The sequence below is a fragment of the Camelus dromedarius genome, chromosome 21 (assembly GCF_036321535.1).
Source record: "Camelus dromedarius isolate mCamDro1 chromosome 21, mCamDro1.pat, whole genome shotgun sequence".
Classification (NCBI taxonomy): Eukaryota; Metazoa; Chordata; class Mammalia; order Artiodactyla; family Camelidae; genus Camelus; species Camelus dromedarius.
Window position 1 is genome coordinate 12,201,491 of NC_087456.1, and position 26,338 is coordinate 12,227,828.

The 26,338-nt window shown below is 36.3% G+C and overlaps 1 protein-coding gene and 1 non-coding gene across 4 annotated transcripts in view; one reads left to right on the forward strand and one right to left on the reverse strand.

Moving 5' to 3' along the window:
* DTL (denticleless E3 ubiquitin protein ligase homolog) overlaps window positions 1–22,418 on the forward strand; it is a 41,342-nt gene extending 18,924 nt beyond the window's left edge. The window contains exons 9-16 of one of the 3 annotated variants that reach the window (XM_031438612.2): window positions 1,409–1,512; window positions 1,808–1,912; window positions 4,894–5,006; window positions 10,520–10,609; window positions 13,118–13,253; window positions 19,485–20,317; window positions 22,084–22,194; window positions 22,276–22,418. In XM_031438612.2, coding sequence (XP_031294472.1) covers window positions 1,409–1,512; window positions 1,808–1,912; window positions 4,894–5,006; window positions 10,520–10,609; window positions 13,118–13,253; window positions 19,485–20,317; window positions 22,084–22,182 — 1,480 coding nt within the window. In that variant the 3' untranslated portion in view covers window positions 22,183–22,194; window positions 22,276–22,418. Of the gene's footprint in view, window positions 1–1,408; window positions 1,513–1,807; window positions 1,913–4,893; window positions 5,007–10,519; window positions 10,610–13,117; window positions 13,254–19,484; window positions 20,318–22,083 lie in introns of all 3 variants that reach the window. The other 2 variants (XM_031438611.2, XM_010992134.3) reach the window with 2 other exon arrangements.
* A 3,600-nt stretch (window positions 22,419–26,018) lies between these two features.
* LOC116148730 (U6 spliceosomal RNA) lies at window positions 26,019–26,122 on the reverse strand. Its single transcript, XR_004132298.1, has one exon. It is a non-coding gene; the product is annotated as a U6 spliceosomal RNA (small nuclear RNA).
* Between the last annotated feature and the right edge of the window lie 216 nt (window positions 26,123–26,338).

Here is a 26,338-nt window from a genome sequence, read left to right on the forward strand (position 1 = left end):
TTTTTGGTTTCCCAATATATATATTAAAGTTATGTTAATATTATACTATAATCTGTTAAGTGTGCAATAGCATTGTGTCCAAAAAAATCAATGTACAGACCTTAATTTAAAAATACTTTATTCCTAAAAAAAAAAATGCCAAAACAATTACAATAGTAACATCAAAAATCACTGATCACAGATTACTGTAACAAATATAATAATGATGAAAAAGTTGAAATCATTGGGAGAATTACCAAACTGTGACACAGAGACATGAAGTGAGAAGATGCTGTTGGAGAAATGAACTATAGACTTGCTCTATACAGAGTTGCCACAAACCTTCAATTTGTAAAAAAAAAAAAAAAAAAAAAAAAAAAAAAAGCACAGTAAAACGAGGTATGCCTGTAATTTTGGATTTTATTTTCCCAGGTTTAATAATATCCTAAAAGAAGGAATATGATTCTGGACATGTAACTGGCATTTCTGGGAGTAATCTAACTAGATTGATAATAACGCCTAAGGACTTTCACATACTTTCCATTCATTATTGATCTGAATTTTTCGCTTCCAGATAAGTTTGTGGTACTTCTTGATTGGTTGCTTGGCCGGAATTTAAGTTCATTGAGTATAGGGACTCTTTCTTTCTAAAGCACTCTTCTTTGCCCCCATTTTGCCCATTATATCTTCCAAGACAGATCCCCCTTCAAAAATTGTAATTTAAAAAGATGACGGCTTGATAAACTGGGACTTCTATTGTGACCTCTGAATGCTAAAACTATTCTGTGAACCAAATTCTCAGGCACAAATGAAGGATTATCTAAAGGTTATTAGTTTTATTTGTAAATTGCTGTGAAACTTTTGTTTCCAAGGATACTGCCCTTCTTTACCAAGCTTGTGCTTTTAAGTTGCCTACAGACTAGATGTAGAAAATTAAGAAAATTATCTCAGTAGATGAAATGAAAAAAATAACTATTTCATAGGAAAATTTAGACTAGATTACTTAAGGAGTTAATGTGTAGAGATAGAACCATAGGGACAGAGCATAATACTTAGTGATGTCAAAGGTTACATGCGAAATATTAAAGGCGTAGGAAGTGTGGTGTTTTGTTTTGTTTTGTTTCTGAAAACAATGAAACAATGACTATCAGCACTTAACCTTCATCTTCCTTTTCCGCTCCCTTGAAGTAAACTCAGGGCAGTGTATCAGTGGGTCAGATCACATCTGTTTCCGTTCTGCCAGAATTGTCAGCCTGATATTGGAGACAACAGTATGAGATAGTTCAGTCTGTTTCCCAATGAGATATCTTCACTGTACCTGGTTGATGTGCCAGAGGAGTTAGATTAAAGTCATTTTATGTTCAAATGTAGTTGAAACTGTTTGGTGTTGGAGAAGGACTACAAAATATTTCTTTACCTTGGTTTTTAGGGTAATCAAAATATGGGATTTACGTAAGAATTATACTGCTTATCGACAAGAACCCATAGCATCCAAGTCTTTCCTGTACCCAGGTAGCAGCACTCGAAAACTAGGTAAGCCTTTGTATATTCTGTAGGACTTTTTTTGAATATATGAGTTTTTGTTAAAATTTTTAAAATAAATATCAAGCTAGTTTTCAGCAACTATTATTCTCAATAGACTTGAGAAACTCTAACGTATGTAAGTATCTTTTTGAAGTTCAAAAGATAAAAACTCAGAAGAATTTTGGTTTATATAATTTAGGGAAGAATTCTGCTGATTCTTCTTGTGAAATGATCTAAAAAGATCATTTTCATCTCAGTTCTACTCTGTCATCAGTACATGCTAATTAAAGTTTCCTTTTTCCAGGATACTCAAGTCTGATTTTGGATTCTACTGGCTCTACTTTATTCGCTAACTGCACAGATGACAACATCTACATGTTCAATATGACTGGATTAAAGACTTCTCCAGGTAGGATCTTAGTCATTCAGATTCTCTTACCTGGAAACGAATATGGACTTTTTTGTTAACGGTAATTTAATGTTGACTTTTTTCTATACCAGATTTATTAAGACATATGAGGACTTTGGAGTCTTTGATTAGTTCCAGTGATGTTTTCATAGGTGTACTTACCTTGTGATGATTTCACAAGTGAACAGAATCCTGCTCCATATGGTGACTTAATTTCTCCCCAAAGTATGCCCCTTTGAACTATATTTAGAATTATCTCAATTTATGGGATAGAGAAGGCTGTTCTGCTCAGCTTTTGTCCTGTTTGGGGGTTCGTTAAAAATAGGGGGCTTAGTTTTTTAAGCTCCTAAAATAGTTCCTACCTACCTCAGCCTTCTCTTTAATGTTGGACAGAGGCTATTTTATCTCTGGATATTTTCCTTAACCTTACCTTTTTTTCTTCAAGAAATTGTAAGTGGAATGCGATTTTTAAACTGATAAATGACATTTTAAAAAATTGAAGTTTCTCAAGCATACTCTTAAGGGTTATTTGAGTTACATCATTTTAAGAACATTATCAGTTACTTAAGCAAGCTACATACTAGTAACCTACTTATTTCTCAGGCATAGCTCTGTCAGAGACAGACTTTGATTTCTATAACCAATCCTCAGAGCTACCCAGTTCCCACTAAAGTAAGATGTGTTGAGAAAAAAAAGGAAATCTCAAAATATTATAAAATTTAGCTAGACTCTTACAGGAGTTTCCAAAGACTGTCCCCAAGCCATTATTAGGACTTTGATACCAATGGCAGTATCACATTTTTGGCATTTCTAATGCCCTGGTTTAGGTCTGGTGTGTAAACAAGAGTAAGAGTATTTGGAAAAGGGAAGAGGTTTTATAACTTTGTTTGCTTTCTTTCCTGAACGGAATCAGAAATTGGACAACTTCTAATTTATTTAGTCATATAAAACAGACTCTACATAATCTCTCCCCAAAAGATAAAAGCCTAATCCTAATTATATTATCAGCTATTCAAGAGCTCTTTCTGTATCATTTTGTTATAGTGTGGCACTAAAAGGGGCCTTGAATTTGGTTGTCCTGCCATCAAACAAATATGCCCAAGGCTACTTTACTAATAATTTAGTAACCTTTTTTCCTGTGTTCCTAAAATAATTTGATTGGCTCCCATATATAGATTGGTAGGTAGGTGGATAGATAGATGCATTCCTTAGAAACTGAATGACAGACTTGAGTACATGTGTGTGTGACACATCTGGTAATGCTTGTCTTTTTCAAAACTTTAGAAAGTGTCTTGGACTCAGTACTTAATCTCCCATACTTCTAATTCACAGCATTTTATTATACTAAGAGATGTTCATAAGGATGGCTCTGAAGCATTTTAAGGAAGCATTTTAAGAGCCCAAATTGTCAAAGAAAGATTAAATCGAGCTAATTAAAGTCAATGTAGGTTTTAGAAGGATTTTTCACATGGTTTGAAATATATATTGGGTACTTTATGTTGGCTTTCTTAGTAGACCAGCAGAGGGCAATAAACACTTAGGGGTTTAGTGGGAAATTTGGTCTATAGTTTTCCAGCCAAAGCTTAGAGTTGAGAAAGATGAACAATTATAATCTTGGAGTTGTACTCAGAATAAAGGAAACTTTATTTTGTGGGGATTTATCTATCATAGTAGGTCTATAATATGTATATCTGAATTGATTCATATCCTGCTTAACTTTCACGGTAATAGTATTTGATGTGGAGGGTATTTGATATGCAGACTTTTTCTTGAAAAGCTATAAATACAAAGGTTTTTTTCTAGTTTTATTCTAGCAAAAGGAAGGGATTTTTGTGAATACTTATGGAAAGCCATTGATTCACTTAATAATTCTCCCCACCCACCCCCATTGGAAAACTGGAGTGAAATATTTTTTTCTGGCCTAAATGTATCCTTAAATTCTCCAATACCTGAGTTTTTTTCTTTTATTTCCTAGTAGTGTTCTGATGCCGGAGACCGCAGATGTTGGTCTCCTTAGGATAGAAGGACATGTTGAGCACATTATGCTAGATTGGATAGTGAGAAGTCTGAACCTAACCTCGTTGGAGTATCTTACAAATGAATGTACAATTTAACCCCACCGGCCACTTCTACTCTTTAGGCTATTTAAAATGCTGGATTAAAAAGATACCCACATCTCAAATAAGCTATCTTAAATCTTAACTTCTTTCACTGATTTTTACCTATTCATACAACAATTGTTTGAAGACCTCTGTTCAAAGCACTATAGGGTCTAGTGAGGAAAGAATAAGATACAAAATTTATCCTCAAGAGGTCTGAAGTCTTAAGAGGAAGAAAGACTAATGTATAATGCAATGGAAAAAACCTAGCCTGGGGTGGGAAGAGAGGGTCTAATAAAAGCATTTTACTAAAAGATTGGACACTGGCTCCATTCTTGTCCTGTAAGAATATCTTCACTTTCTTTCTTTTCTTTTTTAATTGAGGTATAGTTGTTTTACAATGTTGTGTTAGTTTCTGGTGTACAACACAGTGAATCAGTTATACATGTATATTTTTCATATTCTTTTCCATTATAGTTTATTACAAGATACTGAATGTAGTTCCCTGTGCTATATAGTAGGACCTTGTTGTTTATCTATTTTGTATATAGTAGTTTGTATCTGCTAATTCCAAACTCCTAATTTGTCCCCCCCACCCTTCCCCTTTGGTAACCTCTTTGGTAAGAATATCACTTTCTTCACTATAGCCAGCTCCATACCAAGTATTTGGGCTCGGATCGTGATATTGGGTCTAATGTAAAGCCTCTTTCTAGGATTTCCTTTAATTTTCTGCCAAGGTCCAGTTCTTTTTTATTTGGTGACTATGAATTGACCATCTGCTACAGTAATTAATACACTAATAAAATTTGTTATAACATGTATACTGCCTGCATTTATTTGAAATAACAAGAACCAAGAAATTTGAATTTGTTCTTCTTGCAGTGGCTGTCTTCAATGGACATCAGAACTCTACCTTTTATGTTAAATCCAGTATTAGTCCAGATGACCAATTTTTAGTCAGTGGCTCAAGTGATGAAGCTGCCTACATCTGGAAGGTAAGTTAGAAAATTTTCCCCACAAAGATGAGATTTAAATATTCTTGCAAATATTTCTTCTGTCTAAGAAGAGGTAAGCTTAATATAAACACAAACTTCAGCTTTTCTATATCAGATGTTCAGTAAAAATTACTTCTTATCTCCTAATCTAGCCAAACCCTCATTCAGGTTGTCACAGAATATATCATACTTTCATGTTAAGAGCTTCTCAGAAATTGGCAATCCATATCCTCCAACAGTTCTACAGATTATCAGGAAGTGGAGAATTCAGAAGACTGGAAAGAACCTTAAATATTTTGTCTTACTTCCTAGAAAAATTTGCTGTACTGCCTTCTGCCCTGTGTTTTCAAACTCTCATTCAAAATATAGTATTTTGATCCTAGAACCCTACACCCAGGTCACCCATAGAGCCTTGCACAAAACACTCACTCAAAAATATTTGTCTAATAATTGTGTTCTTTACTCTCCTGTAAGGGGCCAATCTTCAGGCAACTAAAGTAGATGTGGCTGCTTTATCAGTTTTGTATATATTTAATAGCATTGTTTACTCATTTATTTATTTTATAGATTTCTCGTTTCTACACAAATTGTATCTATATGTGTTTCACTTTTTAAGTAAACAGTGGTTCTAAAGTGACCACTATAGGCTAAGAAATTTAAAGATGTCCATTTGAGGTCCAGTGGGGAAAACTAAAATATTATACAAGTGGCATTTGCTGACCACTGAAAAATGGCTCTTGTGGAATAATAAATTATAGAAATGTCTGTGAGCTCAGAGAAAGAAGAGCAATTAAGGCATTGTTTTCCTAGGGCTAGAAACTAATTATCTTCTAGATTGCCCTATAATTTCACAAATGTCCTTGACATTGGTGAATTGAATGATCAGAGTTCATACAGTTTTCATTTTAGAGTCATGTCTAAAACTGTATAGACCCATGGATTCAATATCATCAAATCCCTTCTGAGGAGAAAACTATCATTCTTAGTCCTGCCAACCTCTAGGAGGTCATATCTTCAGTGTAGGACAGGGATAGATCCTGTCAGGTATGAAGCATAATTCTTCAGCTTAATTTCATCTGGTCCTGGAGAAGGTACTAAAAAATGATATCTCTGTATACCTAGAGTTGCAAAAATGCAACACTGCCTTATGAAAAGGTTTTAATAATAATATCCTAGATGGTCACAAGATGGAGGTATAGTTCTATCCAAGATGCTTTTGTGTTGACTTTTTCTGCAAGCAGATTTCTTTTATTTGCTTTATTTTTAAATGAAAATTGGCTTATGAAATACACACACGAGACCCCCATCTTGTGATAAGAGTCTTTACTAGCTTATTGTCTATAAAATTCTTCTGACTTGAACTTTAAACTTCATGTGACTAGCACTAGTGTTTCTGTCTTACAGTTTAAATTTTGAGTTTCAAATTTGGTCTTTTCCTTGTATTTATTATCTTTTGTTTTTCCCTTTCTCCTTCCCTCATTGTCTCACCTACATTTCTTTCTCTACTTTGGTTCCCAGCTTAGCTAAAGGGTTTTATTTCTACCAAGGTCTGTATCTTTTTAAGTTTCTTTCTTAAAAAAAAAAAAAAAATCAGACAGTACCAAAAACCATAATAAAGGATTATGGGGGGGAAAACCTTATGTACTGGTCATTTTTAATCATTTAAAATAAGTTTAATTGTATATACATAATTATATATGTAATTATACATTTTGTGTGTGTGTGTGTGTGTGTGTGTGTGTGTGTGTGTGTAGTTTCATTGCCAGATCTTAAAGCTCCTCCCTAGCTCTCTTCTCTAGTACAAAGGCCTTTGTTTTGTTGTTTCAGGAAATAAGGGTTGGGGGATGGTTTCTCTCTTTAAAGACAGGCAGTAAAGATACTTGGCTGTTTGTTAGTAACCCATTTTCAGACATCCAGTCAGTGGCTATCACACACATGGGTGACCCTTTCTGAATTCTAGGCTGGGTCACATGTTGGTGCTGAATGATGTGGTTCAGACATGATGTTCTCCTGCCTGTCTACACATAACTGAGTGTGCAGGTTCTGATATTACAGATCCTGGCAAACTTACTGCTCCTAAAATTGAATTTGCCTAGTGAGATGGCTCAGTTTCTCTCTTCCATGATCAGAAAAGGGGGGAGGGGTGTAGTATAAAAACAAGTCCACATAAACTGAGTATTCAGTCTCTCACGTCAGAATTCCCTCAGGTATTAGGATTTTCCTATGCCCAAAAAGCCCATGGGCACAAGAAAACAGAGTTAAAGAAGGTAGTTTTAGATCTCAAGACAGAAGAGAATAGCCTTTTAATTCTCACCACTGCCCAGCAAAGAGGAGACATAATACAATTAGACTTTCTGACACTGAGGCCCAAGATTTAAATTAAAAAGATTTAATATTAGGAGTTTTTTTTTAAGTTTCCTACCCCTTGTCCTGCCCTCACCCCTACCCCTCCCCTTCCCTGGTTCATTTCTGATATAGCCACTGAATAGTATTGAAGTGGCTATAAATAAACTGATTTGGCACCGTCATTCTACCGCTGACTGGCGAAACATTGAGCCTGACACTTTAGGAAGTGTAAATGATCTCATGGCAGAAATGAAGATTAGGTTTGGTTTCTAACTGGGTAGAGTAAGGAGATTTTTTGAGGAAAGGTGCTGATCTTTTTTCATGTTCAAGTATACAAAATGTTATATGAGGTCTGCAGGTTAGAGCCTGTTACTTCTAAAGTACCTTCATAGTTCTGGGAGTTTTAACTTTGGAATTTTTCATGCCATAAGTTAGTCTTTATTCTATAACAACTAGAATTTGTAAGAGAGGACAATTTTCTCTGTTTTGACCATTCCCAGGATGCACAGATGTAAATGTCTCTTGGACTTCACAGTCTCCTCTTCCTATTTAAGAATAGAGAGAGGCTTTTAAAAAATGCAATCATGTAATTATGACGATGTTTTTATAATAACAAAGTGACAATAAATAAAAACTTATTTGATTAAAAACAAAGGATTTAAAAGTCACTTGGATTTCATTAGAAGACATTAATTTTCTTTGAGGTAGACACCAAGAAGGTAACGATACTAGGATAGTCCTCAACTGTGAAAACATTTGTTACTAATGTTCATAAAAACTTGTTGGACATTAGTTCTCATTTCAGCCCACAACATGCCCTTCCCTCTACTTTTTTTTATTGAGATAGAATTTGTATAATATAAAATTCACCACTGTAGTCATTTTAAAGTGTAGAATTCAGTGATTTTTTTAGTATAATCACAGTATTGTGCAACCATCCCCACTATCTCATTCTCAAACATTTTCATCACTCCAAAAAAGAAATCTTTTACCCTTTAAAAGTCGCTCTCCATTCTATCCTGCCCCCAGCTTCTGGCAACCACTAGCCTATGTTCTGTCTCTATGGGTTTGCCTATTCTGAATATGTCCTATAAATGGAATCATACAGTATATGATCTTTTATGTCTGACTTTGCTTTCACTTAAAGTTTTCAAGGTTCATCCATGTTGTGCTTGTATCAATATTTCATTCCTCTTTATGACTGAATGATCCATTGTGTGGACAGACCTCATTTTATTTATTTATTCATCAGTCGACAGACATTTAAATTATTCCACTTTTTGGCTTTATGAGTAAAACTAATATGAACATACGTGTACAAGTTTTTGTTTGAACATATGTTTTCAATTCTCCTGGGAGTGCATACCTAAGAGTAGAATTGCTGGGTCATATGGTAATTAATTCTATGTTTAACTTTTTGAGGAACCTTCCCCTCACTTTCAGTGCTATGTAAAGTGCCTGGCTCATAGTAATCATTTAATAAATGTTAACTTTTATTGTTACTGTTATTACTCCTGTCTTATAAAACTGTAAAAAGTTTTTCCAACAGGTCCTTTGTTTTTTCCTCTTAAATCCTATGGATAAATGCAGAAATGTGCATACATTCTATTGGTGGTTGTTTGGTTTTTCCCTGATATTCATTTTAATCTTTGGTATAGATATTCAGGTTCTTCTGGGTATTGTAACACCTGAGAAACTGAGGAAGGGCAGTATCATGAAATGAAAAGCTAGAAGCAACAAGCAAGTAAACCAATGGAGTAAAGTAATGGGTTCTTACCAGGGAGGGTCAGGAGGACATGAGGATTTCCTCTTCCTTTTCACTTGCTGCTACCAGTCTTCCTTGGGCCCTGGGTAAAGAGGAACTTAATGGGCTGGGGCCATTGAGACTTTCTGTGACTACTGAGATAGTTAGAGACTACCTTGAAAGTCTTTTCTAAAATACGCTATCTTGTGGGAGAACGAGTTCTTGTTCTCTGTGGCACTGTAAGAGTAGGAAGTAAGTGAGATCCTTTCAGACCTCAGGAAAAAGCCTTCTTTTTTGTTACACTTTAATTAACTCAGCAAGACTAATTAGATTCTGTTCCTTGTCTTCTTTGGCTTTTTGAGTCATTACTATGTGCCATTTAACCCAAGAGAGGAGTAGTAATAGTTGAATTGGACAACCTTATGAATCAGGGGATCGAATCTCTTGACTATGATCTGAGGACTCTACTAAGCTTAGTCATTCTCACAGATATTCTTTCCAGAGTGCCTCCACTTTCTTCATGAGTACCTTCACTTTCTGAATGAGTAATGATTCAGAGCCTCAGGAAAATGAAAAGAGTAATTTCTATTTTTCAAACACACGTGCTAATAATAGTTATGTGAGTTTGTACTTCATGCTGTACTCATTAACTCCATGGCCTATGACAGGGATTGACAGCTCTTGAATGACTCAGCTGTCAAATGCATATCATTATTGGCATCCAATGAAGGGGAAAATATGATTCTTCATCACATGCGTAGTACTGCACAATGTGAGCCTTCTTTATACATTAAAATGTGGTAGTACTTACTTGAAAACTCAAGAAGCAAATGAACTGAAATTAAACTTTAGAGGAAATTTTTTTCTTCCCCAAAAAGTATACCAAAATGCCATGTAAAATATAGCTTATGCCCCTTCAAAATGAAGGAGTATAACTTAGAACTTCAGTAAAAATCAGTGAATCTTCATTTGGAAGAAAGATTGTCCTCTTGTCCCAAGAGATCTATTAGCATATCTCAGGTATCTTCAGGATTTAGTTAGCCGACTAGAGAAGATCTAAATGTCTAGGCTCTACCTCAAGTGCACTGCCTAGCAGCTAAGCCTCATCCTTTCAGTCTTGAATTTTAGCCAAAATATGTATACCTAAGTAGTCCTAATTTGAAACAAGACCTGACCTGGTATCTAAGCTCATATCGTTTACTTATTTTGGCTATTTTCTTTCTGTTCTCTCAGATTAATCACAGAAATACTTTCATTGCCCATTGAGACCCTTTTTCTGAACAATAACTAGGCATGTCTAGGGGCTTTTGGTAATAACCCTAAAGCTCTCTAAGGCACAGATGAGGAGCAGTTCAGTGCCTCTGTCTGGGAGACCTAAACACTGCTCTGCTGACTTGCTTGTTTCTTTTTGATGGTGCAATAGGTCTCCACACCCTGGCATCCTCCTACTGTGCTCCTGGGTCATTCTCAAGAGGTCACATCTGTGTGCTGGTGTCCATCAGACTTCACAAAGGTTTGTAAGCCAATCTCTGTAGTTGATTTTAAAAGCAGATCACAGATTTGTAGGTTTTCCCAAAGTTAGCTTGAGAGTTATATAAACTTTTACATTTAAATAGACATTTAAAAGCCCTAGAGGCCACCCAGGATCTATACCATTATTAATCACACATAGTCTATTTTTTTCTTCCAGTAGAGAACCTGCATTATGCCCTTAGGAATAAGGATGGATTTCTTGGCTCCCTGAAGTCATTCCTTTCCTAAACGTAGAATTAAGTTTTTAACATTATTAAAATTTCATCTTAAAATTGAAGGTAAAAAGAAAATGTTAGGTGACAACTCATCTTTCTAATGTTCTACATATTAGCAATGGTGGTGTATTAAAGGTAACATCTTGATTGTTCTTCACAGTCCAGTTTGGGTTTTCACATGCCTGAAAAGTGTTACTGTGAAGTCTTAACATGTTAGGTTATTTGTGGCTAAACTACATAAGAAGTAACTCCAAAGTGTTTTAGACTCTCTGGAAAGAAGACAATATGCTCACAAAATTTGTTTACTAGTGATATTTAAAAGCGAGTAAACAGAAAACCTGAAACGTAGAACTCCCAGAAACAAGCAAACACCACATATATGTAAAGGGTTTCACCCTCCCAGCGCTGACTACCTAACTCTTTGGGTTATTCTGGGTTTGCAGGAAATGTCCCTCCCGTGGAGATCTCCTTTTCACCTGTGACGTTTTGAAGTTTTGTTGCCTATTGTTCCCGTCTGTTTTTTTATCTTCCAGAATCTTCTCGTTGTCTGATTTACTCATGGCATCCCTGCTTGCTTTCTAGTACTGCTTTTTTAGTACTCCTGTGGATTCTTTTTATTTCTACATCCCTATATAACCATTTCTGTGTGAGCTTCATGATAGACCTTTTTTTGAAATCACTGCTTTAATCACCAATAATTACATCCCAATGACATTTTTCCTGTAAGATTTCATGTAATTTCCAGTGAAATATCTGCTTTTAATGTGGGATCTGTATCTTCATAGAACTAAGATGGGTTTTAAAAATTATTTAGTTAATTATGTCATCTTTTTCCATTCATCATATATCATCCTTATCTCTGTACACAGAAAAGACACAAAAGAAATGGCAGAGCTATTTATATGTACTAGTTTAACAACCACCTTTTTAAAAAGTTTAGTTGGGGAGAGTATAGCTCAGTGGTAGAGTGCATGCTTAGTCATGGGTTCGATCTCCAGTACCTCTGTTAAAGAAAAATAATAATGATAATAAGTAAAATAAATAAGTATTACCTCCCTCCTCCAAACAAAAGTTCTTTAAAATGATTTTGTCCCTAGCCTGTAGTTGAGAAGCCCCACTTTAAAAAAAACACCACTTTAAAAAAAAAAAAAGACTTTGAAATTGGAAAAACTTCAATTTAAAGTCTAGTTCTGCCACTTAATTGTGGAGACCTTGGACAAATAACTTTCTTCCCATTTTGTAGATGAGGTTATTTGAGTATAAGGCTTTTTATACTGTGAGAATTAAATAAGATAAAGAATTAAATTTTCAGACACTCAGACTTAGTTGCTCTGTAAATAATAACTTGTTAATAGACTATAGAGTAACTGGGGATTCCAGGCATTTCTTGCTGAGCAGTTAAATATTTGTGTCTTCTTTTGGCCTCCCAGTAAGGAAAGGAAAAAGCTGCCAGTCTCTTGGGGGCCAAGACTTAAGAGAACGTGTGTTCTTTTTTTCTTTCTCTTTAGTGACTGAAATAGAGAAATTATATAAACAAATGCTGGGGAACAGCTCTGGTACCAGTGGCCAATTGCCACAAGCTCTTCAAGCTGGACTTTCTCTGCCATAAAAGGCTTGAGACCAAGATCAGGAATGGTCAGATATTTTTAAAGGGGCAAAGGTTATTTTTAACTTCTTTCAGCCTAGTGAACTTGTTGTTTTCCCAAATTGCTCCTTTACCTATCTGAAAAAGAATCTTAAAGGAATGGCTTCATTCTACTTGTCATAGCATACTAGAGTCATGGACTAAGTCTAATCTTAGAAATGACCCCATTACTTTAGCAATAAGCCAGAACTTGCAGAATTCAGAAGAAAGTCATAGAAATTGAATGTCAGTGACATACACTGATTGATCATTTAAAAGAAAGAGTAAAAAGGACATCTTAATTATAAGTTTCATAGTTACATAGAGGGTGGTAAAGATAAGGACTTGCCCACCTTCTTCAGAATAAAATGAACCTGGTTTTGTAGTAGAGCTTTAGGTTAGGTAAGAAATGACTGGTCACAAAAGACATACCAGCAGAATGTATATAAGTAAGGAACTAAAGAATCCACTTCTTTGGAAATCTGGAATGATTCCTGAAAGCAAGAAATGAAAGTATGTGACCTTTCAGATAATATTTTCTATATCTTGTTATATCAGACAGACTAATTCTCCAGTCATGAGCCCTACTTTTTACTTTGTTATGAGTCTTTGATTGAAACTTATTAACTCCCTTCCTGGTTCGCATTAGATTGCTACCTGCTCTGATGACAATACACTGAAAGTCTGGCGCTTAAATAGAGGATTAGAGGAGAAATCAGGAGGAGATAAACTCTCCATAGTGGGCTGGGCCTCTCAGAAGAAAAGAGAAGCAAGAGCCGACCTAGGTAAGGATCCCATGCATTTTTCTAAGTTTTTTATAGTTTGGTTGGTTTCTGCAGTGCAGAGTGATGAGCTGGATTCTATGATCTTATTTTAGTAAGATTATTTTAGTATATTTTAGTATATTATTAAAGGAAAGCACCATCTTGTTGACATTCATTCTTTTTAATAAGTATTTTCTGAACACTACTATGTTTATCATCTACACAAGGCACTGGAATATGTTGGTAGATTTATTTTTTAGATATTTATTGACCATCTACTTTGTGCTAGGCACTGTTCTAAGTTGCTGGAGATTCTGCAATAAACAAAAGAATCAAAATCCCAAAGATGTGAACAAAATTTACATATTAGTGTGAGAGGCAATAATCAAGTTAAAGAAGTAAAATTTGTCGGATAACAATATGTACTCAGGGAAAAAGGAAAACAGAAACAGGAGAATAGCAAAGCATGCTGTTAAAATTTTAAATTAGGTGCCCAGGGAGGCCTCAATGAAAAGATGGCATTTGAGTAAAGAAAGTGAAGTAGTAAGCCGTGTGGATATTTTAGAGGATGTTCTAGGCAAGCAAAACAGCAAATGCAAAGGCCCTGAAGCAGGAGCAGGCCTGACATATTTCCTGTTCCTCAAAGTGGCTAATGTTGCGGCTAAAGCAAGCAACAGAGAGGGAGGGGAATAGTGGAAAAATAAGGTTCTTGTACAATTTTGGCTTTTATTCTCCGACAAAAAACTGTTGGAGGGTTTTGAATAGAAGAGTATTATGATCTGACTTTTCTTAACTTGATCATTCTAATTCCTGTGTTGGAAACAAATTGTAAAGAGATCAGGATAAAAGCTGGAAGCTAATTTAAAAATTCATTGAAATAATCTGGGAAGCAATGATGGTGACTTGGACCAGAGTGGTAGCAGAGGATATGATGAAAGTCTTCAGATTCTGGATATATTTACATGATAGAGCCAACAGAACATGCTGTAGGATCAGATGTGGGATGCGAGGGAGTTATCAAGAATAACTTCAGAGTTTTGGGCTTGAGAAGCTAGGAGAATGGAGTTGCCATTGACCTATATAGGAATCACTGCAGGAGGAGAAGATTTGGGTTTCAACTATAGTAATTAGAGAGAAGGTAGAAATACAGGCACAGTGAAGACAGGTGGATATATGGGATGGTCAGAACTTCTGGAAGTTCCCATCTGTTCTGATAGCTTCTATTTTCTTAGATAGGAATCAAGATCATCAACTGAGAATAAGGGTTAGGGAAGGAGGTGGTAGAAATCTGAGGAAAGATAATAAAGTCTGCAATAGCCATGTGGAGAATAGAAGAGTAAATGGACCAGGGAAATATGACTGTTGGGCAGAAAGAGTCAGCCTGGGGCTAGCACTCATTATTTGAAAGTGAGCGGTCAGCATGGTGTCTGTCTGCTGCATAGGTACAGGTACACTGTCAGTGGATAGTTGATTTTAACCAGGGAGGTGGTTTAAATCCACAAGAATGATGAAGTGAGCAGAGGGCTGAGGGAGTTATGCACATAGATAAAACTGGGTAAGGAGGGAAGTGAGGGTATAGTAGGGCTGGAAGTAAAAATGGTAAGATCAGTGAATTGAGGATCCCCTGGGGATGAAGGATTGTTGGAATGGGAGTGCTAAGGGGGCTGAGAAAATAGGTGGTGGTTGAAATTGAGATAATGGAGGATTTGCAGGTATTGGTAATAATAAGATCAAGGAATAAGTGGCTTAAGTGAGTGAAAGGACAAGGATATTGTAGAAGAAGGAGATCAAGAAACTGAGAAACCAAGGTATTGGAGAGATTGTGAATATGCATTTTGTAATAACTGAGATTTGGTGGGGATGGTATTAAAGAGAGTGCCAGTGAACCAAGAACAAAAGTCTAAGCACTGAACCAGCCAAAGGGGACCCAGGTGTTACCAATAGATATACAGTAATAAGCTTGAAATTCAAACTTAAACATTCATTTTATGTTAGCCATCAAGGCCTAAGGTAACGGAGAGTTGAAAGTGAGAGAATATATGCTCATTTTTCTGATGACCTACTTAGTCTCTTACAAGATGCTGTAACCAGAACTGAACTCCAGAGGGGTCTTTTACTCAAAGGCTGCTTCTATAAAGTCTTTAATGCCTTTATTTTTTTTCTACTTTCTTAAAAAAAAAAAATTAAGTGTTAATCGTTTAATAGTAGTCAACTAGCTCTACAGGGCTAAGTAAGGTAAACAGCAGTCTCCAGAATCCCTGCCCCACGGTTCCCCTTTCCAGGGGTAACCACTTTCAAATCTTTTAGCTGATTCTTTGATACGTATGTCTTTATCTCTAAATAATATTTGTGTATTTCTATTTCTTTTGGGATGTTTTTGCAATTTTCAGCATTATCTTTTGACTTCTTACTCTGTGAGATAAACATTTAGCTCTTTCCTGCGTCCCCTTGCTGGCAGTTGACTGATTATTAGTAAGCTCTCTAGATTCCTCAAAGGAACTGACTTTCAAGAAGCCCTCAGGACAGTAACCCAGTCTGTGCTACCATGTCCTCAGATCTCATGCAGTGCTTGGTCCATAAGAGTTGATGACTCACTCTTCTGACACACTGTTCAGAGAAAAGAGCAAATTGCAGAATACACATGTGTGTATATAATCATTGTGGGTTTTTTTAAGGTATGATACACATAAATGTGTGTGTGCTAATAGGCACACAGAAAATTATGGAATACACAGGAGCATAAGAGTGAAATGAGAAGGTTGAGAAGAGGACCTTTTAGCACATGAAAAGATGTTCAATATCACTAATTATCAGAGAAATGAAAATCAAAACTACCATGAGGTATCCCCTCACACCAGTCAGACTGGCCATCATTAAAAAGTCCACAAACAATAAATGCAGGAGACTGTGTGGGAAAAAAAGGAACCTTCCTACACTGTTGGTGGGAATGTAATTTGGTGCAGCTGGTATGGAGGACTATGGAGATTCCTTAAAAAAAACTAAAAATGGAGTTACCATATGATCCAGAAATCCCACTCCTGGGAATATGTCTGGAGAAAACTAATTCAAAAAGATACATGCACTTCAGTGTTCATAGCAGCACTATTTACAATAGCCAAGACATGGAAGCAAACTAAATGTCCATCGACAGATGATTGGATAAAGAAGTTGTGGTATATTTATGTAATGAAATACTATTCAGCCATAAAAAATAAAATGATGCCATTTGCAGCAACATGGATGGACCTAGAGATTATCATACTAAGTGAAGTAAGTCAGAGAAAGACAAATATCATATGACATCACTTATATGTGGAGTCTAAAATATTGACACAAATGAACTTATTTACAAAACAGAAACAGACTCACAGACACAGAAAACAAACTTATGATTACCAAAGGAGAAAGGAGGGGAGGGATGAATTAGGAGTTTGGGATTAGCAGATGCAAACTACTGTACACAGAGTAAATAAACAACAAGATCCGACTGTATAGCCCAGGGAACTATATTCAATATCTTATAATAACCTATAATGAAAAAGAATATGAAAAAATATGTATGTATATAACTGAATCACTACGCTGTACACCAGAAACTAACACAACATTGTATATCAACTACACTTCAATTAAAAAAGAAAGAGGACCTTTTACTTTTCACCTTATTTCCTTCTGTAACTGTTTGGATTTTTTTTTTTACCATGAACATTTATTACTTTTATAATTGAATTACTGTTAGAGAGTGAGAGAATTTGACAATAACATCCTGAAGGAAGAGGAAATGCCCCAACTTTTCACCACATCAGATCTCCCGCTGACCTTTAGTAAACACTTCAAATATCTGCCACTTAAATATCAGAAACATATATTTGCTTTGTCCCTGGCCCAACTTTTCCTTCTCCCTGGATCCTGCCTTAGAATCTGCATATTGTAAGATGCATACCACTTTAGGACTTTCTGCCCTAAACATCTCTTCAGCCCACTTTAATGGAACCATTGACTTAGGGGCTGTGGAGTGACCGTGGACCTGAACTGAAGTGAAGCACATGTAAAGTTGCTTTCCTCCGAAATAATAACTATAATCAGGCTCTAGTTCTAGAGTGTGAGAACCACCAGCAGTTGCTCTGCGGACAGGTCCTAATCACTAACTCCCCTTCTAGACCACATTATGACAAAATGGGGTTTTCCAGTAGTGGTTTTTGCTGAAGGAGCAATATCATGTTGACCATTTCTAAACATATAGTTGATGAGAAAAGTTTAGGCAAAAGTCAATTTGTAGAACTTCTCTGTCTTGAGGCAAGGCTGCTTGAGTAGGGAAAAGCAAAGTGTAAAATGTACAGGGTAACTAAATGACTGAAATTAGTACTTTTTTGTTTCCTTTGGTTAACTTGAAATTTGTATTTTCTTTTTTTTTTTTTTAATTGAAGTATAGTCAGTTTGCAGTGTTGTGTCAATTTCTGGTATACAGCACAATGTTTTAGTTATACATGTACATATATATTCCTTTTTTTAATTAAAGTACAGTTTATATTCTTTATCATTATAGGTTAATACAAGATATTAAATATAGTTCCCTGTGCTATACACAAGAAATTTAGTGCTTATTTATATACAGTAGTTAGTATCTGTAAATCTTGAACTCCCAATTTATCCCTTCCTCTGCCATTTCCCCCCTGGTAACCACAGATTTGTTTTCTATGTCTGAGTCTGTTTCTGGTTTGTAAATAAGTTCATTTGTGTCATTTTTTTTTTTTAAGATTCCACATATTAGTGATATCATATAGTATTTTTCTTTCTCTTTCTGTCTTACTTTACTTAGTATGTATCTCCAGGTCCATCCATGTTGCTGCAAATGGCGTTTTTTATGGCTGGGTAGTATTCCATTGTATAAATATACCACATCTTCTTTATCCAGTCATCTGTCAATGGACATTTAGGTTGTTTCCATGTCTTGGCTATTGTAAATAGTGCTGCTGTGAACATTGGGGTGCATCTATCTTTTTGAATTAGAGCTTCCTCCGGAAATATGCCCAGGAGTGAGATTGCTGGATCATATGGTAAATCTGTGAATTTAATAGTTGTCAATTTTTATTCTAGCTGAAAGAAAGATGTTAGCCCATCCAAAATTTAGTTGCATATAAATGCAGTTTAGTAATTAAGCAATTCGAATTAAATATCAGAGTTATAATTCAAACACTTGGTGAATGAGAAATAAATAAGTGCCCTTTCCTTGTTATTTGAAGACAGGAACACTATTTCAGAAATCTGAAAATCTCCGAAGGAAAGTGGGAAAACATAGTGTTGTCTCTGTTCAGGTCCAAGGGAGAAGAAGCATGAAGTTTATAGGAATTTGCCTGAAGTACTTGTCATTGCCTATAAACAAGGGACAAGACACATAAAGAAGAGTTCTATCCACTATTTGATTTGCTTTACAGAGAGCAAGCATTGAGTTTCTGAAATGTTCTTTGGAATTCTTTGGCTTGTGGAAAATTGTAAATTGTAAATTAAAGTGGAAAGCCACATGAGGCCTGATAACCCTAATAAGTAACTGATGGAATTACTTCTCATGGAGATTTAAAACTATCTCCATTTAATAGATATGGAAACTGAGGCAGAGGGGGTGAAAGGTTGTACTCAAATCACTTAATAGGTGATTTTGCCAGCTTCTGGACCTGTGTACTCCTCACCGTACAGTGCTGCTCTGTCCTAGCATTACTCAAAAATATATACTGGATGCTAATGGCAACTCTTATGAAAACAAAATATCATTAACCTGAATGCCTTACTGTTACTGTAGAATACTTTGTAGCTATTAAAAATTATATATATGTAATTCTGTATTTAATGTGAGAAATATTCATGATATGTTAAGAAGCAGGTTACTATTATATTTTGTACATTATGGTCTCATTTTTGTGTAGAAAATATTTGAGCTGTATTATATCACATGCACAGGTATAGAAAAAACACTAAAAGTAGTTCACCTGGATACTTTAAAATTTTTCTTCTTTTAATTTTTCTGTATTTTCTAGATTTTTATAGGTATGTGTTTTACAACAGGGTGTTTGGGAGGCTGGAAGTTGGGAAAGGGGAAGGGGAATGCTAAAAGGATAAGAATCAAATGATTTAGGTGATCTACTCACTAGGAAATCAACCCCTGGAAGATTAAGTTAGCTATAATTTTCCTTTATAAGAATTCAGGGATTTTCTGTGGATTTCACTTCTGATTTCCATGACCCTCTTCTTTTTCAGTAACAGTGACGAGTAGCCAGAGTACTCCTGCCAAAGCCCCCAGAGTAAAGAGCAGTCCGTCTGTTTCCTCCCCGTCATCAGCAGCTTGTGCTCCAAGCTGTGCTGGAGACCTCCCTCTTCCTTCAAATACTCCTACATTCTCTCTTAAAACCCCTCCTGCCAAGACCCGGTCTCCCATCAGCAGAAGAGGCTCCATGTCCTCTGTCTCTCCCAAGCCACCCTCATCCTTCAAGATGTCCATTAGAAACTGGATGACCCAAGCACCTTCCTTGTCACCACCCATCACTCCACCTGCTTCTGAGAACAAGATCACATCTCCAAGAAAAGCTCTCATACCTGTGAGCCTGAAATCATCCCAAGCAGTGGCTTGCTCTGAGTCTAGAAATAGAGTAAAGAGGAGGCTAGACTCCAGTTGTCTGGAGAATGTGAAACAGAAGTGTGTAAAGAGTTGCAGCTGTGTGACTGAGCTTGATGACCCTGTTGAAAAGCTCCATTTAGATCTGTGCTGCCTTGCTGGTAACCAGGAAGACCTTGGTAAGGACTCTCTAGGTCCTACCAAACCAGGCAAGATTGAAGGAGCTAGTATGAATGTCTCAGAGCCTCCTTCTCCTGCCAGTCCTTATGCTTCAGAAGGCTGTGGAACGCTACCTCTTCCTTTGGGGTCTTGTGGAGAAGGCTCTGAAGTGGTAGGCAAAGAGAATAGCTCCCCAGAGAATAAAAACTGGTTATTGGCCATGGCAGCCAAACGAAAGGCTGAGAATTCATCTCCACGAAGTCCACCGTCCCAAACCCCCAACTCTAGGAGACAGAGCGGAAAGACCTCTCCAGGCCCGGTAAGTTGGCAGTGGTAGGAAGATGCATTTTCTAACTTGACAGGGGCAGACACAGATCTCTTCTCAGAAGTCAGAATGCTTTTTTTTTTTTTTGTAAATCTATTTATTCTTAGGATTTCCAGATTTAGTACATAAAAATACAAGACAAATATTGCATGGGACATATTTATACCAAAAAGTTACTTGTTATTTGAAATTCAAATGTAACTGGTTATGTTCTGTATGTTTTCTGGCAACCCTATTTAGTCCCATTAAAATCCCTTCTGTCAAGGTCCATACCCTTCAGCCCTGTTGCCTGATTCATCAAAGCCTTCTTCATCCTCCAGGATGATTTTTCAAAAGTATCTTCCCTCTCCTTTGTTTTATATTATCCCCCCCCCACCACATCCCCTTGCTTTTTAAAAATTTCCCCCACAACCTCTTTTTATAGACAAAGCTGTAGTTCATGGGCAAGTTCCCAACATCCATAAATAGATTTTCAATTTGTAATTATAGTTTATGATTTTTTAAATAAAGCAAAATTTAGATACTTATAAAGAAATTTAAGTGTAGAATCTTTCTAGATTTTTATGATTATTTTCCCCAATCTTTATGATCATCTTGCTTATAGCGATGTTTTTGGCAACTCACCTGTTTCTGCATTTTTTTAAACATTTAGCTTAGTTTTACTTATCTTTTTAGGACTCATTTATGTTAGATAATTGCAAAAACAGATATTTCTGGCAGAAATAGCTTTGTGAACTGGAAAAGCAAGTGACTCATAATGGTGGGGGCAGAAGTAGCTGTGAGCATTGGGTGAGCTACGGGCATCAGTCAAAGGGAATAGAAAGCTTCTGCTACTTAGTTTGCAAGTTAAGTGGGAGGTGGGTTAAGGAAGTTTCTCCTGTAGTTCATAGTAGCTCTTTCTCTGTATTAGGGAAAAGGTGGAAGAATGATTGAAACCCATTCCAGGAATCGTGATCAGCAACATCTGCCCTTTTAAAGGGCAGAAGCTAGATAACCTTAGGCCAGTGTAGTAAGTGTTCATATCCTCCTCCTACTGTCATGAAACCTATCCTATAATTTTAGGAAAGATAAACTAGAAATATTTTAAAGATTGCTTCAAACACAAACTTGCAAGATGTTGGTACAGAATATTAAAAAAAAAAATGAGTCTTTCTTTTCTTCTCTCAAAATTATCACTATAGGTGATCTTTGCCCATAGCCAAAATTCCTGGTTTTTTCAGGGGAGCTGGTCCAAGCTATGTGCTAGGAGAAAAGTAATTTCAATAAAAAATTGTTTTCACTAATGTGTACATATAAAAATAGTGTACTTTTAAAAATAGTGTGCTGATCCAAGATATTTCTGGTTTATAATTTCAATCTTTGTAGCTAAAGTTTCTTTAAAAGAATTTGTTTTTCTTGATGTTCATGTTGATATTGTGGACTTCAGAAGACGGTATTGTCTCCATTTGAGTATCTATCTCATTTGTAAATTTGGGAGAGTCACTCAGTATTTCAAAGAGGATGGTCATTGTAACCTCTTTGATTCCTATTAGGAGGCTGAACTGGTACATATTTTCTGTTCACTTGAAAAGTCTGTGCCTTCCTTCCTTGCTGCCTTAAATTTTTCTGTATTTAATACAAATCAACCAAAAGAGACATTGCTTTCAAAGTATTTTGAGACTGAAATCTGGCTGACTAAATACCCTTTAGTGATAAGGTGCTGAGGTAACAACTGAATTCCATCTTAGAAAATTTCTGAAATCTAAACTTTCTTCTTCTAGGTCACCATTACTCCCAGCTCCATGCGGAAAATCTGTACATACTTCCATAGAAAGCCCCAGGATGACTACTGTAGTCCAGAACAGTCAACAGAATTATAGATTCTAACCTAAGTGAGTTAACTGAACTTTGGCCCACTGAAACAAGATAAAAAGTACAACAGAGTGATTCTGTAACTCTGGTCTTTAAAAAAGCTACCATTTTTTCATTTTTAGAGAAAATCCTTTCAACTCCGAAACGTACCTAGTCTGGTTCTTCTACCACGGTGTGCCACGGGCAGCTTCCTTGGGATGAGTGCTGTGTTTAAATTTCATAAAGTAAGTGTGTCACTCTGTAACATTTTGAGTAGTCTTTACTTTTTAACTTATGCATCTTCTGTACAATAATGACATCCCAGCTCAGAGGCAAAAAACAAGACTTGTCTCTTGTTATTCTGAGACTTTCTGTGCAGCGTGAAAAGTATCTGCTGGCCACAACAGGAGGCCTGTCTGTGAAGGCCAACTGCTGAAGAAGAAGGTGGTCTGTGCCGCCTCCAACAAATACAGTTTCATTTAAAATATATATAACCTTTTCACTACATTTTTGTGGGGGTTTTTAAGTACGTGGTAAAATGTGATGTTTAGATAAGTACATTACTATTGAATGAGTGTTAAAATATGATCTCTTAAGTTAAAATCATCTTTATTTTAAAAGCAGTGATAAATACCATGTCTTTGGAGAAACTAGGAGAACAACACTAGAAACCTTTGTCTTTTTTCCCCCCAAATATATCTCCCATGTGAGATCTAAGGTCCCCATATTTTTACCAAGCAATCCACTACTGTTTCTAATCCAACACTGCGTTCTAGAAGAGATCATGATTTTTGCCATTTATTAGAGGAAGATGGTTATAAAATCAGTAGTCATACACTAAAGCTGGGGATTGAAGTCAGTCCTCAGTTCTCTAAGGGCTGCAACTTTTAAAAAAAATTAAGTCATCAGATTTTAAGAAAAAGTAATGATTTCTTATTGACATTTTTATAAAAGTAGGTCTGAACTGAAAACCCAGATTAAAAAATAAACCTTGGCTTTAACTTGACTTGGGGGATTTTCTTCATTTCCATAAAAAGCAATAATCCAGTAGAGTCGAGTCAAAAAGCCATGGGATTTTCTCCAGATATTTGAGAGAGTATATAGACTGACTCTAAGTTAATAATGTGCAAAGTATCTTGAATATCCCTTATTGATCAACATAAAATGAACCGTTGTTTTATATTTTAGCCCTTTGGAACCTCATAGAAACAAGCTCCATGTGTTAGGTATGTACTGTGTCCTTGGAAGGGAGTCTCCTTCTAGTCATGAAACGCGATTCATTTTATCCAGATCCCTAAGGACTGTGTAGACTTTATTCGTGTTTTTAGTGTAATTTTAAAGTCTATTCTTAATGATAACACTTTAATTCCTTTGATTCTTATAAATTAAGCTGTAACAACCAGAACTGCATAGGTCAGTTAAGCATGGGTCCTCCTGGTTTTATCCAAGGAGAAAACTAGATAAAGGGGAGCCATAGAATTGCTGTTTTCAACACAAAATCTGCCACAGCATCAAGGGAATATTTAGGAATACTACTTGTATTTGATGTTTGATTTTTGAGTGTGTGACTATGGGAAGGTGTTATTTATGATCAATACCTGCCAGTAATGCTCTCTCTGATTTGAAAGCCAGTGGGGAAAAGATTCATGAAAAAGAGAACTAAACATGATTTTCTTCCCGGCACATCTCCTGACAGTTCTACTGAGTGAAATTGGGGGTAAAGGTGGCTGTCAGAAACTGTGCTGAGAGTCTACAGGGTGTAACATTCCCACTTGGAAAACTAGTACTTCAAATGGGTGCCAAAGGTCAAATGTAATGAGATAATAATTATCCCTGCTTGTGTGAGTGTCAGACTTTGAGCTGCTCCTGAATAATAAAGCCTTTTGCCTTATCTGATGTTCTTTTCTGAGCTTTCTGCATTAACCTAGAAGCAGGCTACACAAGAGAACTATAGTAGTAATCAAGAATCCCTTCTCCTTGTTCATTGAATAAAATTTGTTTATTCCCAAAGACGTGATCTAGTTCAGACTGAAAGAGTTTTAATAAAATACATCTTGCCTGATCAGACCTTGAGCGTTTAAGATGGCTTGGATTACTTGATAAAGGAGGGTGGAGTGATGTAGTTCTTTTTCTAAACAAGTATTTCCAGCCCAAGCTTTTCCATTTGAATGTACTCCAAGCACTATTACTACAAAGCTGTATTAGAGTTTCCTTTTGGTTGTTTCAACACAGGCCCTTAATTTACTTTTCTGAGGGTTGACTAATTAGTCCTTTAAAATGTCTCTTAACCTAGGCTGCACATTTAACTGATGATAAATCAAAACCATGTATAGTTATTGCTGTTGGGGTGGCAGGAGGCAGGTTCAGCCCACTATTCATATCCCCAGCCTTAATAACTTAAAACTTCACTAAGACTTTTGGGACACCCTGTATAGGAGGCATTTTTTTAAAACCTCAACTCTGCAATATGGATGTCTAAAGATAACTTTTTAAAAAATGTGTGTGTTGTGTGAGTTGCTTTAACCCACAGCTTGAAATTAGCCTACGGCCATGATCTTGGATAGGCTACATATCAATTTAACATATGCCTTTTTGAGAGCCTATCAAAGCAGACACACTGTTGCTCTTAGATCTGTTTTTCTGCTTTTCCTAGTCCAAGAAGAACTGGACTTCCTCTCACTGTTTGTAAAGCAAAAGCCAAGCAGTTTACAGATGTGTGTCACAAGAGAGACTGGGTGAGAATGTCGTACTAGAGAAACTGAGTTATTGTCCTCACTGTGGCAGTTAAGCTCCGGTGGTTTCTGCCTAATTCTACAAAGGGCTGCATGCAGACCCAGGTGACCTCTGGCTTGTCGAATCGCACTGCTGCTCATATAGGTCTTCATTGGAGGTTTTTTTGCCTTCCCTTGGTGTGGATCACCATGCATCTCGGATTAACTAGTTACTCATTAAATTCTTAGGAATTATGGAAAAACCTGCACTCTGCATTGGCTCTGTAGAGATTAGTTGGAAGTTATAGGCAGGCCAAATACAGCATTTTGTTGGACGTGGGGTGAGTCTAATACTTCATTAGATCTGATGCCAGGAATACAAGCTCAGCTTGTTATGAGACCCACTTTGTTGTCTAAAGTGGTAGAAAAACCTGTTTTATTTCTGAGCTACATTTGAGTGCACGCTAAAAAGTGTAAGGGGTGTTAAGGAATGACGTAAGGTAAAGTCACTTTAAAAATTATTAAGCAGCTTGTTTGGAGCAGAATGCCTACAGCAAGTATGTACAATACAAGTGAGGGGTCTTATATTAAAGCATAAGCTTATTCCATCACCAGAGCTCATCCCTCCCACTTCCCTGCTAAGCCAGAAAAGGGGACTTCAAGGACATCTAACCAGGTTCTTTACTTTGAATTTCAAAGGTTTAATATTCCATTTATACCCTGTTTCTCTTTAATTTCCTTAACTTGCCACATGCCCTTTCCCGTTTTGACATTCTAAATAATTCAAGCCATTTTGTGGAATATGAATAACATATTTCAAATGCCTTTGATTGGAAGGCATTCAGTTCAGCCAACACTTACTTATTCATCACCTGGGTGCCAAGCCCTGTGTGAGCCACCTGGTCTGCCGAGTTCTTCCCTTTATTTTCGGTTGTCAAAAGAGTCACTTTGTGGCACTTCAGTAGACTAAAGTCAGCATTTGAGGGAAAAATTTTCAAGATCAGATTTTCAAGTCCTCTGAGTGAAGTTCTGAGCAGCTATGACATAGCAAGTGCTGTGTAGATGCAGACTCTCCTCCAGAAACTTCCTTCAACTGCCACTTAAAGCACCTTTAACTTTTCAAAGTAAAATGTTTTTTTTCATGCTTTTTTTTTTTTAATATGCAGTGCTTCACGAATTTGTATGTCATCCTTACACAGGGACCATGCTGATCTCTGTATTGTTCCAATTTCAGTATATGTGCTTCTGAAGTGAGCACTCATGCATGTTTTATAGTCTTTACAACATTATAAATAACACTTAAAAACATGATCTCTAGACCCAGACTGCCTCGCTTTGAGTTTCAGCCCTAGCTGTATGACCTTGGGCAAGTTCCTAAGCCTCTCTGTGAATCAGCTTCCATGGGATGGTGTGGTAATTACATGTACAGCCTTTAGGATAGTGCCTAACAGCACATAAAAGCAAATATTTATTG